Consider the following 19443-nt stretch of genomic DNA (forward strand, 5'->3'; position numbering starts at 1 on the left):
ACAGATACCCAGCAGCAACCGCACGGCACTGATTTCAGACTACTGGTCCCTGGCCTAAGCCGTGTTTGGCGACAATGGTGGAGATTGCCACGTGGGTTAGCAAGCCACACGGAAATTCGCACTCGACGCCAGGGGCCTGGTCTGAAGGATTTTGTGCGGTACGCTGGCACATGGGAGACTGGGCCCAAATTTGAAGTAGACGCCGCTTACGAGACAAACACCGACAGGGAACACCACTGACCGACTTGTCACCTGAGTCATCATAACCCCCGAGACCTGTCCAAAGAAGGGACACAGAGGCGCCTGTTGAGACGACAACTGCCCTGGGCTGGTTCATCGGCTTGAACCCATCGTCCATCACCGACCGATGAAGATGGGCGGTCGCTAGTTCGAAATCGCCAATCTCGCCGTGTTGCCACGAACTGACGGCTACGCCGATCAAGCGTGAAACCGCAAGAAACGCGGAACCAGCAGGGTGCGGTCCGGATACCGGCGTGGCTTTCACGCTTCGTATGCATGCTGTGGTGCTTAAATTACAGGTCGGCGGGATCAAGGGAAAAATCTCCAATGCCACATGGCAGGGCCGGGTATTCCCTTGCCGCCCTGCCATGCCTTTAGCTGAGATCGGTGAAGTCACCGCGTGCACAGGGGAGGACGAGAACACGCCTCAGGCGTACAACCCCCAGTGTACGCATATGCATTCGATACGGCAAAGCGGATATACAATGGAGGTGAAGCAAGCAAGCAAACAACCCGTTGGAGGCACCCGCCAACGACATGGCTCCGAGTGGCCGGGTCAAAGCGGTCAGCGATGAACCATCGCAGCCCAGGGCAACGCGGGTATGGGTGGGCAGGAAGCCCAGCACAAGATACCGACAGTATGTCACCAAAGGCGGGTTGCTGGTCGCCCGCTGGAGAATGGGCCAAGCTCCAAAAACTTTCATCCAGGTCGGCGGCTTCGGGGCCAATGGTGCGTATCGAACAAACGCAACGCATAACGAAGCGGTCATTTCAGACCAACCTTGGCCAGAGGTCTCGGGGAGAGCCCCCGAGACACATGAGAGCCAGTAACGAAGCGATGAAGAAACAAACTATAGCCGGCCAATCCCACTCGTTACTTGGTATAGAGTTAAAGTGTCTCCTGGCGCGGTGTGGACAACATTGAGCAAGATACTCCGCGGGAGCCACTCCTCAGCAATGATATGAAACTTTTCTTTGGCACTTCTCTTTCCAACCTGTTTCCAGGACCAGTCAACACCGCTTTTTTTCCCCATCCCGGCTCGTCACAACGTCGCGTGGCACATTTTTGACACCGGATCCAGAGCAACAGCATCCTTGGTCAAGCCTTGCCAGCCGATCCCTGAGCGCAAGGTACACAATACACACCGCAAAGTTTGTCTGTACGGAGCACTTTTACACGAAAGGGAGGATGAAGGCGGCTCTCCCGGTGGAGCATGGTCGATCGGCACCCCTCCGTCGTACGACACAGCGAGCGCTTCCTAGCTGTCTAGCCTCTAGGGCCGGGGCTGACAGGTCGATCGGACTGTGACCTCGTACAAGGTACTTAGCCATGTGTTGAATTGCGTACAGCTTGCCGGCCACGACGTGGGTCGCTCGCTCTCCTCTACGCCGCCCAGCTTCATTTCGAGGCGTTTGACCTAACGCCTGTATCCATGTCAAGTCACGATGCCTCTCGGGGCCAAATAAGACCGTTTCACACAGAATGCTCTCAAATTGGGTCGCGACGGGCTTGGTTTAATGATGGACCGTCTCGACCTGAACCAAGGCCGTTTTCAAGAACATCATGGGGGGTGGGCTTGGTTCTAGAATGCCCGTGGAAGGATGAGCTTAATAGGGGGCAGCCAAGGGAGCCTGAAAAGTCGTGTCTTTAGTTTTTTGGCGGCGCCAGGGGATCAATCACGACCACGCCTCTGACAGCTGGAGCTTTTTGCCCACCTTTAGTTGACAGCCCATCCTAGCCTGCGGTACATGAAGGTCATATTGGGTATCCGGTCTGAGAAGTACGGATGGCTGCTCATCAATGCTCAGCTCGGACAACGCGATAGCCAAACATTGCCAATTTACCAGCCATGGCAGTTGCTCCTCATCGGCGGTAGTGAATCAGCGAGCCATCATTTGCTGGTTATCCGCAGGACTACCGAATCAACGCGCCCGCTCGAATCCCCGTCAACCACGCAGGCGTCACCGCTCATGGCAAGTAGCGTGAGGAACGTTACACAAAAACCGACGTTCCGCAGTACTTATCTGACTTCAATGACTCTTCTCGCTTGGCGAACCAATTGCGCGCACATTATACAGCGCTGGTTGAGCTGCCATTCAATCTTCAAATCTGCCGTTCGGCATAGTGTCCCACATGGATACGGCGTGTTCAAGTAGAGTTGAATTGGGGTTGTAGGCGCGGAGTGACCTCAACCTCATCTTCCCTGCACGACGGGAGTCCGCAGTTTTCCGAATCCAGGACCTGGATGGTCTTGGATGCTGGGCAACCGCGGATGCAGCTGTGCTACTCTCTCGCGTGGCAAAACGCCTTTGTGAGACTATGCCCTCAGGCTTTGTGCGTTTTGTTTTACCCTGTCGGGGCTTGGCGAACTGCCGATACCTCTGTCTTGGGTCCATGTTTCTACCAAAGACACAATGGAGCTCCAAGCAGTGGCTGAACACCACGCGAACCCAAGTGCCACAACCGGACTGAGCCTGAGGTGCACAGCCGTTAGTAGCTACGGCAGAGAGTGGAGGGCAGCCATGTCTGCCAGCATATCCGTTCGTTTGGGTCTGGAACTGTCTATCATCAACTAATACACGGGTGTCATTTCCTACGGATTCCTGGATGAAGGCCCTGTACCTGAAGGAGGTATTTTACCCCCGTCTGTCGGGGTTCAGATTCAACGAATGTCATCTAGCGATGGCGCGGTCGAGACTAGCCGCTGCACGCACCCTTCCGCCTGTCAACTAAGTCTCGTCCCAAGACTAGAGGCAGAAGTTGTCCTGGCCGCATAGCCTCGGCTACCGCAAGTCGATGCGTGCCTAGCCGCATAGTTTGCTGCTAAAGATTGCAAATGGCCTGATTATCTGACCCCCATTCCCATACAGACGTATATGCTGGATGCTGGTATGCAGGCGAGCTTGTCGCACTTGCTGGCTGCTGTACGAACGGTGAGGCAAAGTTGAGACGAGAAGTAACGACTTTGAGGCTTGAAGCTGGAGGGCATGATCAGAGCAAGTACGATATGGCTATGGTTCCCGAATCTTCGACGACGAAGTGGCTGAACAGCTGCAAGATGTCAATTCACTGCTTGATCAGCGATGACGAGCAAACGGAAGCAAGGAGACGCCCCGGAGAAAAGAGCAATGCGCAACGGCCTGCACCAGCACGCTCTCGCCCATCTCGTGGCCCGTGACCGCCCTTTTGCTCTCGGCCAGGGACCAGCATCGCCCGCAGGTGATCTCCATCATCTTCAAGTCCGGCAGTTGCAGATGGCAGTGGGTTACAGCGTCTCGGCAGGCCGTCGAACGGAGCACTGCATGCCTTAGCGGCTCGTCGGCCATCGTCCGGAACCCTACCTGCACGGCACATCACGAGTTCGCATCTGCTGCTGATAGTGTCACGAACGCTGACGTCGTTGCAAGAAGGGGTAACTAACCAGCAATCCCGTGTTCTTATCTGAATTCTAACCAGATCTGATGGACAGCTGCCGTCAGAAACAGAGCCCCAAAGTCACAGCCCGATCTAGCTGAGCCAACGGTCGATGGTTTCCAAAGGACCTATATCGGGATTGTCTTGAGTTCTGACGATGACGGAGCTATGATGGCACAATCCCTCTTTTGCCGACGCCAATGACTCGAGTCGTGGCGAAATAGGTCCTTCGGGGCATTGCTTGACCGACCATGCTAGATTACACATTACGAAACCGACGGGCACGATAGGAATTGGCATCTTCAACACGGCCGGTCATTCCTCCACAACGGCCGGCGCCGATTTCCCCAGGGGACCCGCCGCGCCAATCTCGTCTCTCCGATACCAGCGCGAGAAACTCGAGACGACGGCGCGCACTAGAATTTTCCGTTTCCGATCACTTGGGTCCCGCAAGCCGACTTCTCATTCGCCTAGAATACGATATCCCGCCGCTCGTTCGGACTCTCTTATGCGGTAAGCAGGACAGACTTGCACGCAAACACACAGGCACATACACATGCACACACACAGACGGTGAGGGTAGTGAGGGCACCTTCACGCTCCCGCAAGACGCGGTCGAGAAACAGCAAACCAAACTCTGAATGGCATCATTGCCGATAGCTGTACGACTGTGTTTTAGGGGCCTCGGACGCGTGGGTGCAACTTGGACTTTCCTTTGGTTTACGGGTACTGATGGACCGGCAACCTCCTCGCACGCTGGCAACCTCCTCAATGTACGAGCAGACCGCAAGAAACAAATTCCCGCCTCAGACCCATGGGCCAAGGCATGCGAGGGCGAAGCTTGAGCCAAGACCCCAAAGTCAATCTGGGTTTCGTTAAAGGGGTGGTGGGATGGAGGGCGATGAAATGGCTCCGTGCACATGACGACCGCGGGTTGCCCGCGCCGTGAGGCTCTTGTGACGGACACCTCGCCGGCTGCCACGGATGTCGGGAGCTTCGGTGCGTGACAGCTGTCCATCCTCCCATCTCTTCCGGAACAACTCACCATTTTGACCAAATGATCACCGTCGCCGGTCAACGATTGACTCCGGAACCCCCGTTGATTGTTGAACGCGCAAGCGCGAGATTCGTCGTGCTCCTTTATCCTGCTCCGATGACCCCGGAATGAATACATTCTGCCCTGAGCGTCTGTCGTCATACCTGCCGCCGAGTCAGGGCGTCTCCAGCCAGTTGATACACACCAAATCAACCCCCTCTTCCTCTCGACGCCCAACGGATGCTGATGACGACCTTACGGTCGGAAGGTCAGAAGAGAGAGAGACGAACAACTCAACGCCCACCATGAGCTCCTCGAAAACCCTCACGCCGCCGCTCGACGAAGGCTCGCCGCAGCTCAAGTTCTATAGAATGGAGCGTCCGACGGGACAGCTCTTCGAGCTCAAGGAGATGCAGAAGCAGCAGCTGACGGGACTCGACGAGGCGGACGAGGTCCCTCCACCCCCTGGCCCCCCTCCAATGGCTCCTCCCCCTCCTCCCCCTCCCCCGCCCCCTTTTGAGAGCGCTGAGCGCGGGCTGCGAGAATTCAACTACAACGGACGAGACATCAAACCCCGCAACAGCGAACGCAGCTCGGGCGCCCTCGGCCGGCATCGTGTTAGCTCCTACTCTATCTACTCCGACTATTCGTCTCATCCCTCTTCGGACGATGGTCGCCGTGGTGACGATAGAGAACGTCGTGATGCCGTGAACACGGGCGGCGGTGGTGGGGGCGGAGGGAGTGTGCCGCAGGTCCAACATGTCGAGCATCCGCCAAGACGGAATCTGAGTATGAGGGCTGCGCCGCCGACGCATTCGAGAAGCACTTCCGGTAACAGTCGCAGCAGCGGCCGGGGTGGCGGCTTGGTCGTCTCGCAGCCGCCGCCGACCTATGCGCCCTCCCGGGAGTTGTACAATCGTGTGCGATTCGCAGAACAGGAGCGCATCCGCCGGGAGGAGTCGAGGGCACCGGGGCCGCGGCGCATCGAGATGGTCGACGTCGTGGGCGGTCCCAGTGTAGGTGCGATGTGGGTGTTTGCGTGCTGTTACTTCTTCTGGTATCGTTGTTTGATGGACGGCGAGGACTTTTGACAACGAAGTTGTTCTCGACGTCACGAACACCACCAGCTCCGAGCCCCTTTTCTTATTTCCTCTCTCTTCCCCCCCCTACTCTCTTTCCGTCTCCTTCTCTGCTGGATGACTTCACCTCGGCCTTGAACCCAGGCGTATCGTCGCCAAGGGTGTAAGTCGGCAACGTGTATCTCTCCTCGTGATGAGACCGAGGATCATGGTCGCCTGCAGGATGGTGAACGACATGACGATGCGACGACCCCATGACGGAACGCCATTTTTCTTTCCAACCTTCTCGAAGCCCACTCTCCAAAATCAAGTCGAAGGCGCCGTCATCTTCGTCTACGTCGATTCAACGGTTGCGATTCGGTTTCGTTGATGCTCGGCCGGAGGGTTGTAAAGTGTGAGGGCGACACCACCTGCGTCCTTTTTCAACAAGGACAAACGGAGAGGCAGACCAGCCCGTCGTTGCCTCTCAGCAAAAAAAGAGCAACGATAACAACACAAAAAGACAGTGACAGAATCGGCATTTCTACCAGGTAACAGAAAGAAATGACCACAGGTTTGCGTATTGTTTGGTTTTTTGGGATGTTTCTTCCAATTTGGTTCTCTTAGGTCCGGGAATCTTGGGGAGTTTTGTTAATGGGACATTTGGGATATATGTCTTGTGTAACTATAGAACGGGATGCGCTTCATCATGTGAGAAATGACTAGCGGAACGGCCGTCCGGCTGTTCCGCGTGTACGGGTATATGAGGGAAATGGTTATGAGATAGCATATTATATATACACGAACGCCGTCTTGCAATCATAATCCCTGTGCGAGGGGGGAAGGGGTGGGAGGCGTGAACCCCTCAAATCTGTGTGAATGCAAGTATCTGTGTTTTTTTTTTTGGGTTTCTGGTGTGCCGTGTCTGTCTCTGCATCTGAACTCTCTTTTGTCGCTGGGGTTTGACGGTTTCTGACATGGGTTCGTCCTGGCTTCTGGGTCCCCGAGTCGATGGTCCGACGATCTTATGCGCTGTTGGGAACTCCGGGAGGCCGGCCGGCCACCCCCCGACTGCTTACACGATGCATGGATTTGCAGGAGAACCTGCGGAGAATTTTCGAGACAGTTTGCGTAGGGTTTTCTGTTATGTGGTCTTTTTTCTGGGTACATGATATATTTGGAGGTATATCACGGGGCACCGGTTCTCGGGGGAACGAGCCCGTTCTTCTGTGGCCCGGTCTCGACAATCATCTTGCTTTGCTCCATGACGGACGAGAATCCTATTGTTCTCCGTATATAATGATATCTTCGTGGATTTTGGTGGATCGTCATCATGACGACAATTCGAATGTAGGGGAAGCTTGATGAAGGGCTTTTGTTAGTAACTTGAGAGGGAAATGAGGGGGATGTATCAGGCAATTCATGCCGTTCGACGCCGGTCCTCGATAAAGATTGGGGGTCCAATACTGGATGATTTCTAATGCCATGCATTGTCAGCGGTATTATGGAGCGGGGTGAAAACCTGATTTACTGCCGGCGGGTTGAAATTGCTTACAGGAGCACGTCGCTTGTGCCGTCAGATTGGCGTTCTTCAAAGGCATGGCCGCGTCACATCGACATCGAGAGCCAAGTGAGATTCTGGGCTATCTGGGATGAGATTCGAGCTACTTATCCTGTAGCAGGTTCTATGGCGTGACAAGAGCTCATCAGAGTCCGATAGCTTTCTCCCAGACGAGCACTAAACTAGAAAATGACGCTGGCGGGAATGGAGTAGGCTGCATCTAACTAAGTTTTCAACTACTCCAGCAGATTTTCACAGATTTGATTACCTACCGTCATCAAGATGCGAGTATTCAATCGGACAATCTAGAAGCTCTAGGCCAGGATACCTGGGGCATCCGTGTGGAAGAGGGTCGTTTGATGGGCTTTTTGTATGCCGTCTGACAAGACCAAGAGGCCTTTTACGGTAGTTCGAGTATCCTTGCGAACCCGATAGAGTCAGATGTGATACGTTGCGTGTATAGATCTGTTCTTCTCCCCAGCGTCAACTTAAATAGGTAGCGTATGAGTATTACCCATAAACTTCAGGGACCCCGGCTTCGACAGCCCTCTCTGACGTACGGATGGAACCTCGTGATGGCTGCATATAGAGGCTTGAACAGGCCCCCGAGCTGAGGTTTCGTGAGCTTCTCAATAATGATTTTCCGTCAACAGGTAGGGTTTCGATAACATATAACTATGACCAGTTGATGTTTAGAAGCAGGCTGCTAGTGAACAAGTATAAGTTTCAAGAAGGTCGACGTATGACGAGTTCAACACCAACCCGCGGAATGCATTGATGGTCGATTCCGCGCGAAGGCGTATGCAATCGATCAGCTTGGTAACACACGGTACAGTCCAGACTAGGGTTACGGATGTGACTTTCGCGACGGAGAGGTTGCGGACACATGCTAGAACAGAATCGCGGGTGTCATTCGTCCCTATCTTGGGGCTTATATTGGGTTTTTTTCAATACAATACTCGGCGCACTTGCTAATCTGTTCTGCGCTACTTACTGGCCAATCTTCCTGCCACGAGCACCTAGCCTCTCACATAGATGGGACTCGGTGTTCAAACATCTGAAAGAGTTCAAAGAAGGCTCGCAAATTCGGCTTGGAGACGACTTCAGAGCAAATACATGTCCCGGATTAAATACCAAGCACGCTGCCGATGCTCTATTTCCATCGGGGCGAAGAAGCAGGATGCAGTCCCAACCCGTTTACGTCGCATGAGACAAGGTAAAGTAGGGCTTCCTCGTCGAATGAGCTCTGAAATCAGCCAGTCACTACCAAACGAGATCTTTTCAAGATACATAGGGACTCTTCGTTTGGCCAGCCAGTCTGTATTTACTGTCGGCTTGTTGCTCAGAACGGATAGAATACGTGTTGTTCTCCACCAACTTGACATTGTAACACCACGCAGGCGGCTCAACACTTTGTCAAGTTGCGGGAGACAACAATCCAAGCCACATTGTCGAGTCTCAGCTTAACTTCTAAGTCAACTTCAAGAGGTTCGGAAACCCCACAGGAAGGAGACGAGCCCCCCACTTGCGAGAACCTCACGTCGTCTCCCACCATAAACCCATCTCCCCATCATGACTCTTCATCAACTCGCCCGGCTAGCTCAATCGGTAGAGCGTGAGACTCTTAATCTCAAGGTTGTGGGTTCGACCCGTAAGCACTATCTGTTCCTGAACATACGTCGTCTGCATGTATACTAACATCATCACAGCCACGTCGGGCTCAATTCCCGTCCGCGATTGCAGCGCACACATATCTTTTTCCTTTTTGCCTGTCCAGAGTTTTGCTAAACTCTTTGGTGTCTCCTGGGATACTAACCCCAGACACCTCTTCAAGTCACAATACTTCTGGTGCAGAGGGGTCAAAGGATTGAGGGACTTAACTTAGTAAACAAGCTATTCAGTTTGTTACTATGTTTTGCCCTGCCTTGTGTAATTCCCAACCTGTGCAACCTCTGCTCTGCGAATAACACAACAATATCTAGACCACTTAGGTGCTTTTAGAACCTGGTCTTTGTTGTGTGCTGATAGCGCCCAACAGATGTTGTTCAGATTTGCCCTCTTAATGCTCTCTAATTCTTTCCCTCATGATGAGAAATCACACACAATCATTCAACAACGCATGCCGCGAGATAGAAGTCTGATTCAATGCCAAAGAAATCTATTCACAGACTGTGATGTGCTACTCCAACTAATCTCTCATGTACTCATACATTTTGTCTTTCGTCTAGTACCTTTCGCGGGTTGCCGCCTTCGGAATGGGCCAGAGCCTCAGCCCGTCCCATCTCCATCCCGGGTCGGCAGCGTAGTCTGCTCGCTTCCGGCGAACTTCCCAGAGACTATCACTGATGTGACGAGCTCTTGCGGATCCCGATGGCCAGCTTTCGGGCACAGGGGTGCCAACTGGAGCTACATCAGGCTCCTCACGCTTCTCATCAGCCATCAATTGGTCCTCCTGGGCAAACACGTCTTCCCATAACTGCTCTTGGCTGTTGTTGTTCACGATTCCTCCACTGCTATTCTCGCCAAAGGTATCTTCCCAGAGCTGATCCTATTTGCTCTCTCTCCAAGCAACAGCAAACGGCGTTCCCTAGTTCTCTCCGTTGGTAGTCTCGGGAGCGGCCTCTTCAGCCGCGGGCACCGAGGTGGGCTCGAAATCCATCTCTTCGGGAGTGGGTGCGTCCTCAATATCGGCATACTCCTGCTCGGCGATTGCGGCCTCCTCAGCGGCCTTGGCCTTGGCAGCCTCGTCAATCTGCTTTTGCTTCTGGAGGCTGTTGTTGATCAACGGCGTGGTGTCGTTGAAAATACGCAAGAGCATCGCCGTGCGGTCGTCCTTGGGCAGCATGAGGTTGAGGGAGTGGATGCTCTTCCACAACGGGAGCGCAATACGCTCGCTGAAGGAGGCATCCGAGCCGTCGGGCTCAACCCGCAGCACGCAGCAGCCCATGCCAATGTCCCTGATGCGCTCTCCTATTTCGCCCATGGACTGCCACTCGCCGTCGGCGATACGGGGGAACATCTCGATGAGGAGCCTGCGGAGGGTCTCCTTATTTGTGAGGCGGACGACGCGAGACTCGCCGACATAGCCCTGAAGGATGGGCATGCCTTCGGACTGGATTCTCCAGCGGCAGACCTCGGCAGACGGGGCGTCCTGCTTCATAAACATCTTGACGCCGCCGTGGATGACCTTGATGCCGCGACCCTCGTTCTCTTTGAGGATGTCGCGCGCCAGGGCAGAGGTGTAGTAGATGGCCTTGGCAGGCTCGCCGGCAGCGTTGCGCACCATGAAGCGGTCTTCCGGGAAACGAGAAGAGATGTGATAGAATCCCTTGATGTGCTGAATGATCTCGTGCTTGGGGTCGAGGTACTTGTAGGGCTCCTCGACCTGGCCGTGGGCGTTGCGGTTGGATTTCTGGGGCTTGTTCTGCGACGCAAGCTTGGGCTTCTTCGCGTCTTGGGACTCGCCTTCAGCCGCCTCGTCCTCGCGCGGTCGCTTCGTGCCGTTTGTGGTATCCTGCGCGGGGTCCTCAGCCGCAGCCTCGGCCGTTTCCTCAGTCTTCTCTTCAACCTTCTCGTCAGTCTTCTCGGTCTTCTCTTCAGTGTTCTCCTCCGTCTTGGTTTCGGTGCCGTTCTCAGCCGCGGGTGTGACGGTCGCTCCGGTCCCGTTTGTATCGGACTTCTGGTCCTCGGGACGAATCTTGAGCTCCGACTTCTTCTGCAGGACCGTGATGAAGAAAGCGCCGGTGTCCTGCTGGTGACCGTAGACTCTCATGCAACGCTCAAGGGGAAGGTTAGCGCAGACGCTGTCCTCCAAGGGAGGAAACATGGTCTCGGCAAGTCTGCCGGGGGCGATGCCATCAGTGCTGTTCTTGGTGAACTCATCGACTTCCGCCTGAGAGCTCCACAGCCTGCCAGACTTGTCCATGATCTGCCATTTGCGCATACCAGGGGCTCTGATGAGACCCTTCAGCTCGTTGCTGCAGTCAACGATCTCGACCTTGTCGGGGCCACCGCAGCGATCGATGGCAGCAGCAATAACGGATTCGTTCTCGACGGGGTTCATGGAGCAGGTAGAGTAGACAACACGGCCTCCGACCTTGAGCATGGCGAGGGCACGCAGCAGGATTCTGACTTGAGTAACGTGGAGACCGAGGGCATTTCCAGGCTGCCAATCCTTCCAGAGGTTCGCGTTCTTTCTCAGGGTGCCGTCGCCAGAGCAAGGAACGTCAGCCAAGATTCTGTCAAACTTGAGGTAGACGGGCTTGTTCGGGGTCGCGGGGTCCGAAGGGAGCTTGATTGCCGGGTACTGCGTGGCGTCGTGGTTAGTGACGAGCAGGTTGGGTGATGAAATGCGCTTGAGCTGGTGAACAAGGAGGTGTCCGCGCTTGTAGTCGGCGTCGTTGGCGATCAGAATACCGGTGGCACGACCGTCATCCGAAGAGTCGGCTGCGAGATCAGCCTCACGCTCCTCCTCAGTCTCGTCGCCAAGGGCAAGTCCATCCTCCTTGGCGTAGGCGCGCAGGACCTTTCGGATTCTAGCCTCCTCGCCCTGGTGAATCATCTCAAGAAGCTGGCCGGCCTTGCTGCCGGGAGCGGCGCACATGTCCAGGACAGTCATGCCAGGACGAACGTCCATCAAAAGAGGAGGGATCATGCTGACGACCTCTTGTCTGCTCGTGTTGCCGACACTCGTCTCAGAGACCAAGAACTTCTGGAATGAGGAGAAGGGAGCATATTTGCGAATGACGTTCTTCGGGGTGGTCATCCACCAGGCGAGTTCATTGGGGTACCACTCGAGAGGCTTGGGGGGCTCGACAGCGCGACCGTCGGCGTGTTCGATCTTGACGATCTCGGGCATGTAACGTTCCTGGAAGAGCTTCTTCACGGTCAAGGCGTGGCTATATGGGAGTCAGTACGAAGTCCATGATCGGTCTCAATTGAGTCAATGCGACGTACCCCTTGGAGCCGCAGAAACGGAAGCTGTTGGGGAGATCTCTGCGCAGCGCATCCCAGAAGGGACCCTGCTCCTCCTCGGACAGGCCGATGATGGTGTTGTAGTAGCGCTGAAGCCTCTCGTTCTTCTTGTCGACGGCCGGGTACGACTGCCACGACTCGCTGCGAGGCTGGCGGCCGCGGTCAGCACCGCCGCCGCGTCCCTTGCCCTTCTTGCCCTACCGCGCAAGTCAGCACAATCAAACCTTCATTTCGACATTAAAGAATCTACCAACCTTGAACTTGCGACCCATGATGCAGGCTCTGTTGACGTGCGTGCGTTGTGGGAGATGGAGTTCAGAGGTGAGATCGCAACAGCTGTCGCTCGGTAGGAAATTTTGCCGTCACTCAAACGAGACCACCAAAAAAAAAAAAAAAAAGTTGGAGGTTCGGGCGGTATGCGCCAGCCCCTCGATTTGGTAAAGATTGGCCAATCACAAGAGGCTAGGTGGGCTATCTTATCACCCCGCATTAGACCCCTGTCCCTCAGGGTCCGCCCCCGGCTTGTATCCGCAAAAGCACCTGAAAGACAGACAGACACACTGCAGCTCCTCAAAGTCAACAGCTCCATCAGTCAGCGGGGAGCTGCTTAGAAAAAGTCCACTTCGCCTGGAGACTTCATCTCATGGTGGAAACTCTGAGGCATACAGTGTCAAGTCTCAAAGCGTGAGCTTCAGCTCGACTGATTTGGCGAACACCTTTGTGGTCACTGGAGTGTGCTCTGACGGCTTTACACGAAAGCTCCTGAAACCTCTGCAGCTCCGTGTTATCCGCGGCGCAGCACCAGAGCTGTCGTTCGCCTCTTACCTCCGTGTACTTATACGGCTTGCAGATGACATATATGTAATCATTAGCACGCGAGCAAGTCTGTGTGTTGGCTGGCGTACAGAGACGTCCGGTCTGCTAATGCCTGGAAACTGATTGGGTCCTGCTCGCAGCATGGAGTGGGCACCGAGGCAGTCGCTGGCAAGGATAGGCCTAACATCGATCGCCCAATGCGGGGTTGTTGCCTCGGGACCTGGGGAGCTTCTGTTACTACCTGCCGCCGTAGGTACCTTAGTTCTCGACTATGCTAATGTTTCCCCCAACAAGAGCTTGTTTTGCCATCAGAATGTGGGAAACGGCAGCCGAATGCCAGCCGAGAGGTTGAGACATCCCCGCATGCGAGGATGCGTCCGCGCCTTTCGGCTCGACAAGGGCGCGAGCTGGAGGCGACTCGGACTACTTAAATACCATAGCTCTCATAGATCGAGTTTCTTTTTGACTGGTGGTCATTGTTGCCCCTCAACTTCGTGTCTTTGTAAACTTCACAACCCAGAATCATGGCCCCCGCATCAACCGTCAACCAGATCCCACAGGTGGACGCCACCGCCGCCTCCAATGGCAAGGCCAAAACGACCGTGGACAGAGGCTCGATGAAGCTTTCTCTGAACATGAAGCCAGTCAAGTACGCCGACCCGTACCAGCAACGACAGCATCTCAAGGAACGTCTCGCTTTGGGCTTCCGCATTTTCGCCAAGAACGGCTTTGATGCCGGCGTGGCTGGCCATATCACTGTTCGCGTGAGTTTCTCGGGTCTCCGTATTGCAGCCTCTCTTCTGACAAGATGGTTCAGGACCCAGTTGAGCCAGGGACCTTCTGGCTGAACCCATTCGGCGTTCCGTGGCCTCTACTCAAAGCGTCTGATTTGATCCGGGTGGACGAGAACGGCGAGGTCGTCGAGGGCGGCCCTGTTAGACTACTCAACACCGCCGGTTCGCCACTCTCTCAAACCACGCTACCATGAATAACGTACTAACACTTCCCAGCATACATGATCCACCACGCCGTCCACGAAGCCAGGCCCGAAATCAACTGCGTAGCCCATTCCCACTCTCTCTACGGCCAGGCCTTCTCCACCCTCGGCCGCAACCTCGACATCATCAGCCAAGACACGTGCGCCTTCTACAACGACGTCGTCTTGTACGACAATTTTGGCGGAATCGTGCTGGGCAAGGAGGAGGGCATCCGCATCGCAAAAGCGCTGGGCGACAAGAAGTCTGCCATCTTGCAGAACCACGGCCTCATCACCTGCGGCAAGTCGGTCGAGAGCTGCGTGTATTGGTTCCTCAGCCTGGAGCGCTGCTGCCACCAGCAGCTCCTCGCCGATGCCGCCGCGGGAGGTCGCGGTCACTTGACCACCAAGGTTGAGCAGGAGGATGCTGAGTTCACATACAAGTCTATCGGTACCGAGATGGCGGGATGGTTTTCTGCGAAGCCGGCCTTCGATATGATGGAGCACGAGTCTGGAGTATCGTACAAAATGTAAAAAACGGGTTTACAACTAATGGGTGGCTTCTTTGTCTCATATTTCAAGAATGCAATCAGTCCAGGACTGGCGTTGAGTGGTTTTTTTACAAATATGGTACAAGCGTGATACATTTACTCATCAAGTAATCCTACAGTCCAGTGAACAATCCTGTCAACTCCCTGGCCATGAATGGCGCTTACGGGAATGACGGCGCAATTTTCCGTCCAGGTCCCCTTCTCAACGCCACTTGGGTGAGGAGCGGTACCGTTGTTGATTTGCACAAGGTACTCCTTCAGTTGCTTGAAATTCTCCTGCGTCTCGGGAAGGTCGGCCTTGGTGGCAACCACGAACCATGGCTTGGCTGTGATGTGTAGTCCCGACTCCTCCTTGGGAGTTTCAGGGGCATCGGCAATCATCATGTTGCCTCCGTATGGACGCTGGGTGTCGCCATTGGAAGCGAGGTCCCAATCGATACGAGAGTCGACCTCACGATCCCGCTCCTCCTCCTCGCGCATCTGGGCATAGAGGCCGACCTCCCTCCACAGAGCATCGAGCGCCTTCACGGCAGGTCCAGCGGAGAGGTCGATAACGAAAGCAAGCACCGCAGCTCGCTCGACATGACGCAAGAACTCCATGCCAAGTCCACGATCCAGATGGGCACCCTCGATGAGACCGGGGATATCAGCAACAGTGAAGCGAGTTCGCTGTTCAACCCGGACTTCTTCCTCGTGGGTGCCTGTTGAAGATGCAGCAGCGGGATAGCGCTTGTAACTCTTGATGACCGGTCGGCCCTTGTAGTTGTCCAACACGACGGTGCCAATGTTGGGCTGCAAAGTGGTGAAAGCCCAGTTTCCGACCCGAGTGCGCGAATTCGTAAGAGCCCGAAGCAGTGTGCTCTTGCCGGCGTTGGGCAAACCCACGAGACCAACGTCGGCGAGCAGCTTCAGCTCGAGTTCAATTTGCATCGTCACGGCTCGCTCGCCCTTTGTTGCGAAAATTGGCCTTGGAAATTCGCGAGATACAAAGTGCGGGTTGCCGAGACCGCCAACGCCTCCGGTGGCAAGCAGAATCGGCTGCGGTGATGGGCGTGACAAGTCGATTTGGATAGGGCCAGGAGGCTGGTGGTAAAGTCGTTGACGGCGAGGGGCCTTTGGCAGAGCAATAGTCTTCAGGTCGGACTTGGACAGGCCTGGATATAGAAGCCACTTGTGACGCTCGGGATCCTCTGGCTCATCATCCTCCGGCTCGGGCTTCTTGGCCTTGCGTTCTTCTTCGATCAATCTATCCTCCTCAATCTCCTCGTCGGTCATCACCAGTTCTCTGCGCGCAAGCTCCTCTTCGCGCTCTCGCTTTGCACGCTTCTCGGCCTTTCTCTTCGCTCGCAATGCGCGCTGGAGCACGGCCTCCTCAGCAACGGGGTCTTCTCTCTCCAGCTCGCGCAAAACGGTACCGACGGGTACGGTGATGATGACATCCTCGCCCCGCTGGCCGCCCTTCGCGCTGCCTTGTCCAGTCTTCCCCCGCCCTGCGCGAATAAAGCGTCTCCTCGCCAGCTTGTGTAAAGAGGTCTCGCCGTGGACGGCTTGGATGTAAATATTGCCTCCATGGCCTCCATCGCCGCCGTTTGGGGGACCGTCGGGAAGATATGCGTCGCGCATGAATGATATACACCCATGGCCACCAGGGCCAGCATAAAGGGTCAAGCTGGCCTTGTCGGCAAAATTGGGCGAGGCATAGTCGTCGGGGGCGGGGTTGAGTCGGCTCGATGGTGGTTCTTGGGCGACGTGGGTGGAGCTATGGCGGCGGGATGCGATAGTCCTCGTAGCGAGACGGGATGCGCTGGTGGCTCGGGAGACAAAAAAGGAGGGATATAGAAACGGAAGAAACAAAGAATAACTGCCGGAGCATCTCGACGCCATTGTCCCGAGCGACCCAGCTAGAAGCCGATCGTGAAGAATTGGACACCTGCAGTTGGCTGTCATGAAGCTTGGGAAATTTTGGGTTGCCGCGATAGGGCGATAAGATAAGAGATCTATTGCCTTACATAAGGTGGCAGGGGGACGACATCTACCAAAGCTACCAAATCAATTTATTCGTGTTCGGAAACATTGCTGCGTCACAGCGTAACCACAGAACCTATTTCGATGAGAGGGTCGAAGACGTCAGAATAGCGAACGAAACCGCCGGCAGTATCTGCGTTTCTCAGTTGCAAATCAGCATAGGCTGTCTGTTGGACGAAGGAGCCGCGGGCCCCAACAACCTTTGAATACCGCCATCCCATGCTCATGAATCGCTGGTTTCTGGCCGCGCTCGAGTCGATCGTGTGCTCGGAATTGGGCAATGGACCATTGTTGTAGTGCAAAAGCAAGGGAACGCCGCAAATTCTGTCAGTAAGCGTTGCGAGACGGCGGTGGAAAGTTTCGAAGTCCGTCTCTGGAAGCTCGATGACAAGAGTGTTATAGATGACGGCTAGGCCGATGCAGTCGGGAACGAGTTCAAAGGCGAAGAAGTCAATGGCTTGCTGAGGAAGAGGTGCGCGGGACTTTATCATTGAAACAATGGTCTTGTCGATGTCGATTTCGTCTCCCCAGGCGAACTCTCCAAAGATCGGCGAAAACATACCGTCATCCTCTGACCTCCAGACTGCGATCGCGTCAGCGATGGTAGGGGGGCGGTTATCCTCAGCGGGGGGGCCTCCACGGCACATGACCTCGATGAACGGAAGAGCAATCCCAATTTCAACAGCATGATACTTGGTGCATAGGTAGTATATGAGCGCATTCGTCTGTTCTGTGGTCAAATTCGTTTGGGCTAACCACCCGTCGGATCCTTTGTAAGATAGATTCTCGATGCCAATACTTGACGTAGGAATGACCGCATCATGGGCGTCGTCGTTTGCCGACTTCGTTACGTGAGAATCCATAACAGACATTTCCGACTTTCCTGTCTGGTCGCTAGTCTCTGTAGGGGTGAATAATATGAGGATAACGAAGACGATGGGAATTAAGGAACAACATATTGGTCGACCCTGAGCTGTGACAAATAAGTATCCAAAAGGTTGCTTAGGCTTTACCTACTTACCCTTTTACTCTAGACAATTTCCAACCCTTGTGAATACTGTAGATACAATACGATACGCAACCTTTACGCCGCAAGGTAGGTTCTTACATAATGTGGCGGGGGCGGGAGCAACCGACCGCGACTGGGATCAACTGGCGAACGACGCTGTCATGCAGCCCAAGCTTGTCGAAAGCCGTCATTTCCAGGCCAGAATACTGCCTGGTTGCCTTGAGTTGCCTGCGTTGGAATAAGACATAAAACGAAGGGATCGGACGTCTCTTCAGCCTCTTGGACGTCTCTTCCACACCTCATGAACCACTGGTGGGCTTCGTACAGCCAACGCAACGTTAGCCGAATCGAAATGCACGGAAAAAGGACGATGCAGCTTACCCATGGCCACTTGCCACAGGTTTATCGCCTCGATGCATCGTAATCCGACAACTTTATCTGTTTCAGTGGGCATGCTTCACCAGCGGGCGGCAGGCTCTGGCAGCAGTCCAGCTGAGGGAGGTACATGGTCTCAAGATGCGGTGAGCGGGGGTCTGAGGTTCTGACAAGAGGGGTTGCAGATGCATCGACCACCGGCCGTTCCGCCAAACACCGGCGGCAAAGCCATGGACGGCGGCGATGGCGATGGCGATGTTGATGGCGAACCAAGTGGTTGGTCTTTTCTTGCTGCGCGAGCTGAAGGGGATGGCAACAGTTTTGAGGCTCAATGGCTACGGCAATCTCCTCTTCGATGGTGGGCGAACAAATGGGTTGGGCCCTCTGGGTTGCATCCATCCATCGTAGCAGCAGCAGCAGCAGCGAGAGTCGTGCAATGGTGCATGGGGTGTGTGTGTGTGTGTGAGGTGGGAATCCAGCCAGCCACCCCACCGCACCCCACCCCGTCGTGCCGGCCGTGTCGGCGTCTCGAAGGACCCAGGTCGGGCGGGTCTGACTGTCTGCCCCTCTCCGCTTTCTTTCCTCTTCGGTGGCTCCCGTTGGACAGAAGACGGCCAGCGGAAAGCAGGCTGGTGCTTGTCGCTCGCTTCTCGCCCAACCTCCCCTCCCCGCTTCACAGCAAACGCCCCGCGGCTTCTCTTCTTGAGGACGAGGTGTCTCCCAGTGGACAGTGGAGGTTGTCTTGCCTTGCTGCAGGACAGCAGGTCACAGGCGTCGGGTACATGCTACCTTACCTGACCTTACAGACACAGTCTGGTCTACTGCGGTAGCAATTGGCCGTTGACCGCCTCGAAGCCCAAACCCAAACCAAAGGCGGAAACGGAGACGGCACCGGAGCCAGACTGGAGAAAAGCTGAAGCTGGGAGCCGAAAACTGAACGAGGGGCGAACAATGCACACATAATCGTCCCCATCCACTTCTCTCATTGCCCAGATCCAAACAGCTTGCTGCACCGCAACTCGCAACTCTTCAGAGTCTGTCTGGCTGCGGGTTTTTACCATTTCCTCGCCATCCATCGTCTCCCACCTCATCTCCCACAGACCGTATCGTATCTGCCAGCCCATTCTTCCCCCCTCCCATCCCACGAACCACGCAAGACGCACGCAGAGCCCGCCGCTTCGTTAGTGTCCGCCCAAGCAGCATCAGCATCAGCACCAGCACCGGCACCAGCGCCGACACCAGCTCATCCCATTGGGACGCCGTTGGGCAAACGACTTCTGCTGCTTGCCACCCCTCCCATTGGGCCACTCTGCCCCCAGACTTGCATATTGCAACACGCTCGCATTCGAGCCACGACACTCTCTGCAGTCAAAAACCCCTTCCCATTCGATCTTCTCTTCATCTGCC

At 55.1% G+C, this 19443-nt stretch overlaps 7 protein-coding genes across 7 annotated transcripts; 4 read left to right on the forward strand and 3 right to left on the reverse strand.

Moving 5' to 3' along the window:
- Positions 1–3369: 3369 nt before the first annotated feature.
- CGGC5_v003992 (uncharacterized protein) lies at positions 3370–3859 on the forward strand (the record flags this gene model as incomplete). The annotated part of the gene is made up of 3 exons (XM_066151216.1): positions 3370–3460; positions 3513–3653; positions 3711–3859. The coding sequence occupies 3 exons, from the start codon at positions 3370–3372 to the stop codon at positions 3857–3859; spliced, it is 381 nt and encodes a 126-aa protein (XP_066009573.1).
- Positions 3860–4996: 1137 nt separating this feature from the next.
- Positions 4997–5782, forward strand: CGGC5_v003993 (uncharacterized protein; the record flags this gene model as incomplete). Its single annotated transcript, XM_032033205.1, has 1 exon — positions 4997–5782. The coding sequence occupies one exon, from the start codon at positions 4997–4999 to the stop codon at positions 5780–5782; it is 786 nt and encodes a 261-aa protein (XP_031887610.1).
- Positions 5783–8882: 3100 nt separating this feature from the next.
- On the forward strand, positions 8883–9195 carry CGGC5_v003994 (uncharacterized protein; the record flags this gene model as incomplete). Its single annotated transcript, XM_066151217.1, has 2 exons — positions 8883–8961; positions 9020–9195. The coding sequence occupies 2 exons, from the start codon at positions 8883–8885 to the stop codon at positions 9193–9195; spliced, it is 255 nt and encodes an 84-aa protein (XP_066009572.1).
- A 702-nt stretch (positions 9196–9897) lies between these two features.
- NCL1 (Multisite-specific tRNA:(cytosine-C(5))-methyltransferase) lies at positions 9898–12556 on the reverse strand (the record flags this gene model as incomplete). The annotated part of the gene is made up of 3 exons (XM_032033203.1): positions 9898–12208; positions 12267–12481; positions 12539–12556. 3 exons carry the CDS (start codon positions 12554–12556, stop codon positions 9898–9900), a joined length of 2544 nt encoding a protein of 847 aa, XP_031887779.1.
- Positions 12557–13624: 1068 nt separating this feature from the next.
- On the forward strand, positions 13625–14610 carry CGGC5_v003996 (Meiotically up-regulated gene 14 protein; the record flags this gene model as incomplete). Its single annotated transcript, XM_032033202.1, has 3 exons — positions 13625–13864; positions 13918–14056; positions 14111–14610. 3 exons carry the CDS (start codon positions 13625–13627, stop codon positions 14608–14610), a joined length of 879 nt encoding a protein of 292 aa, XP_031887778.1.
- Positions 14611–14723: 113 nt separating this feature from the next.
- CGGC5_v003997 (GTPase MTG2) lies at positions 14724–16511 on the reverse strand (the record flags this gene model as incomplete). The annotated part of the gene is made up of 1 exon (XM_032033201.1): positions 14724–16511. The coding sequence occupies one exon, from the start codon at positions 16509–16511 to the stop codon at positions 14724–14726; it is 1788 nt and encodes a 595-aa protein (XP_031887728.1).
- A 217-nt stretch (positions 16512–16728) lies between these two features.
- Positions 16729–17524, reverse strand: CGGC5_v003998 (uncharacterized protein; the record flags this gene model as incomplete). Its single annotated transcript, XM_066151218.1, has 2 exons — positions 16729–16785; positions 16853–17524. 2 exons carry the CDS (start codon positions 17522–17524, stop codon positions 16729–16731), a joined length of 729 nt encoding a protein of 242 aa, XP_066009574.1.
- Between the last annotated feature and the right edge of the window lie 1919 nt (positions 17525–19443).

This window comes from Colletotrichum fructicola (assembly GCF_000319635.2).
Source record: "Colletotrichum fructicola Nara gc5 chromosome Unknown KSG_Nara_v1_contig02, whole genome shotgun sequence".
In the NCBI taxonomy this organism is placed as follows: Eukaryota; Fungi; Ascomycota; class Sordariomycetes; order Glomerellales; family Glomerellaceae; genus Colletotrichum; species Colletotrichum fructicola.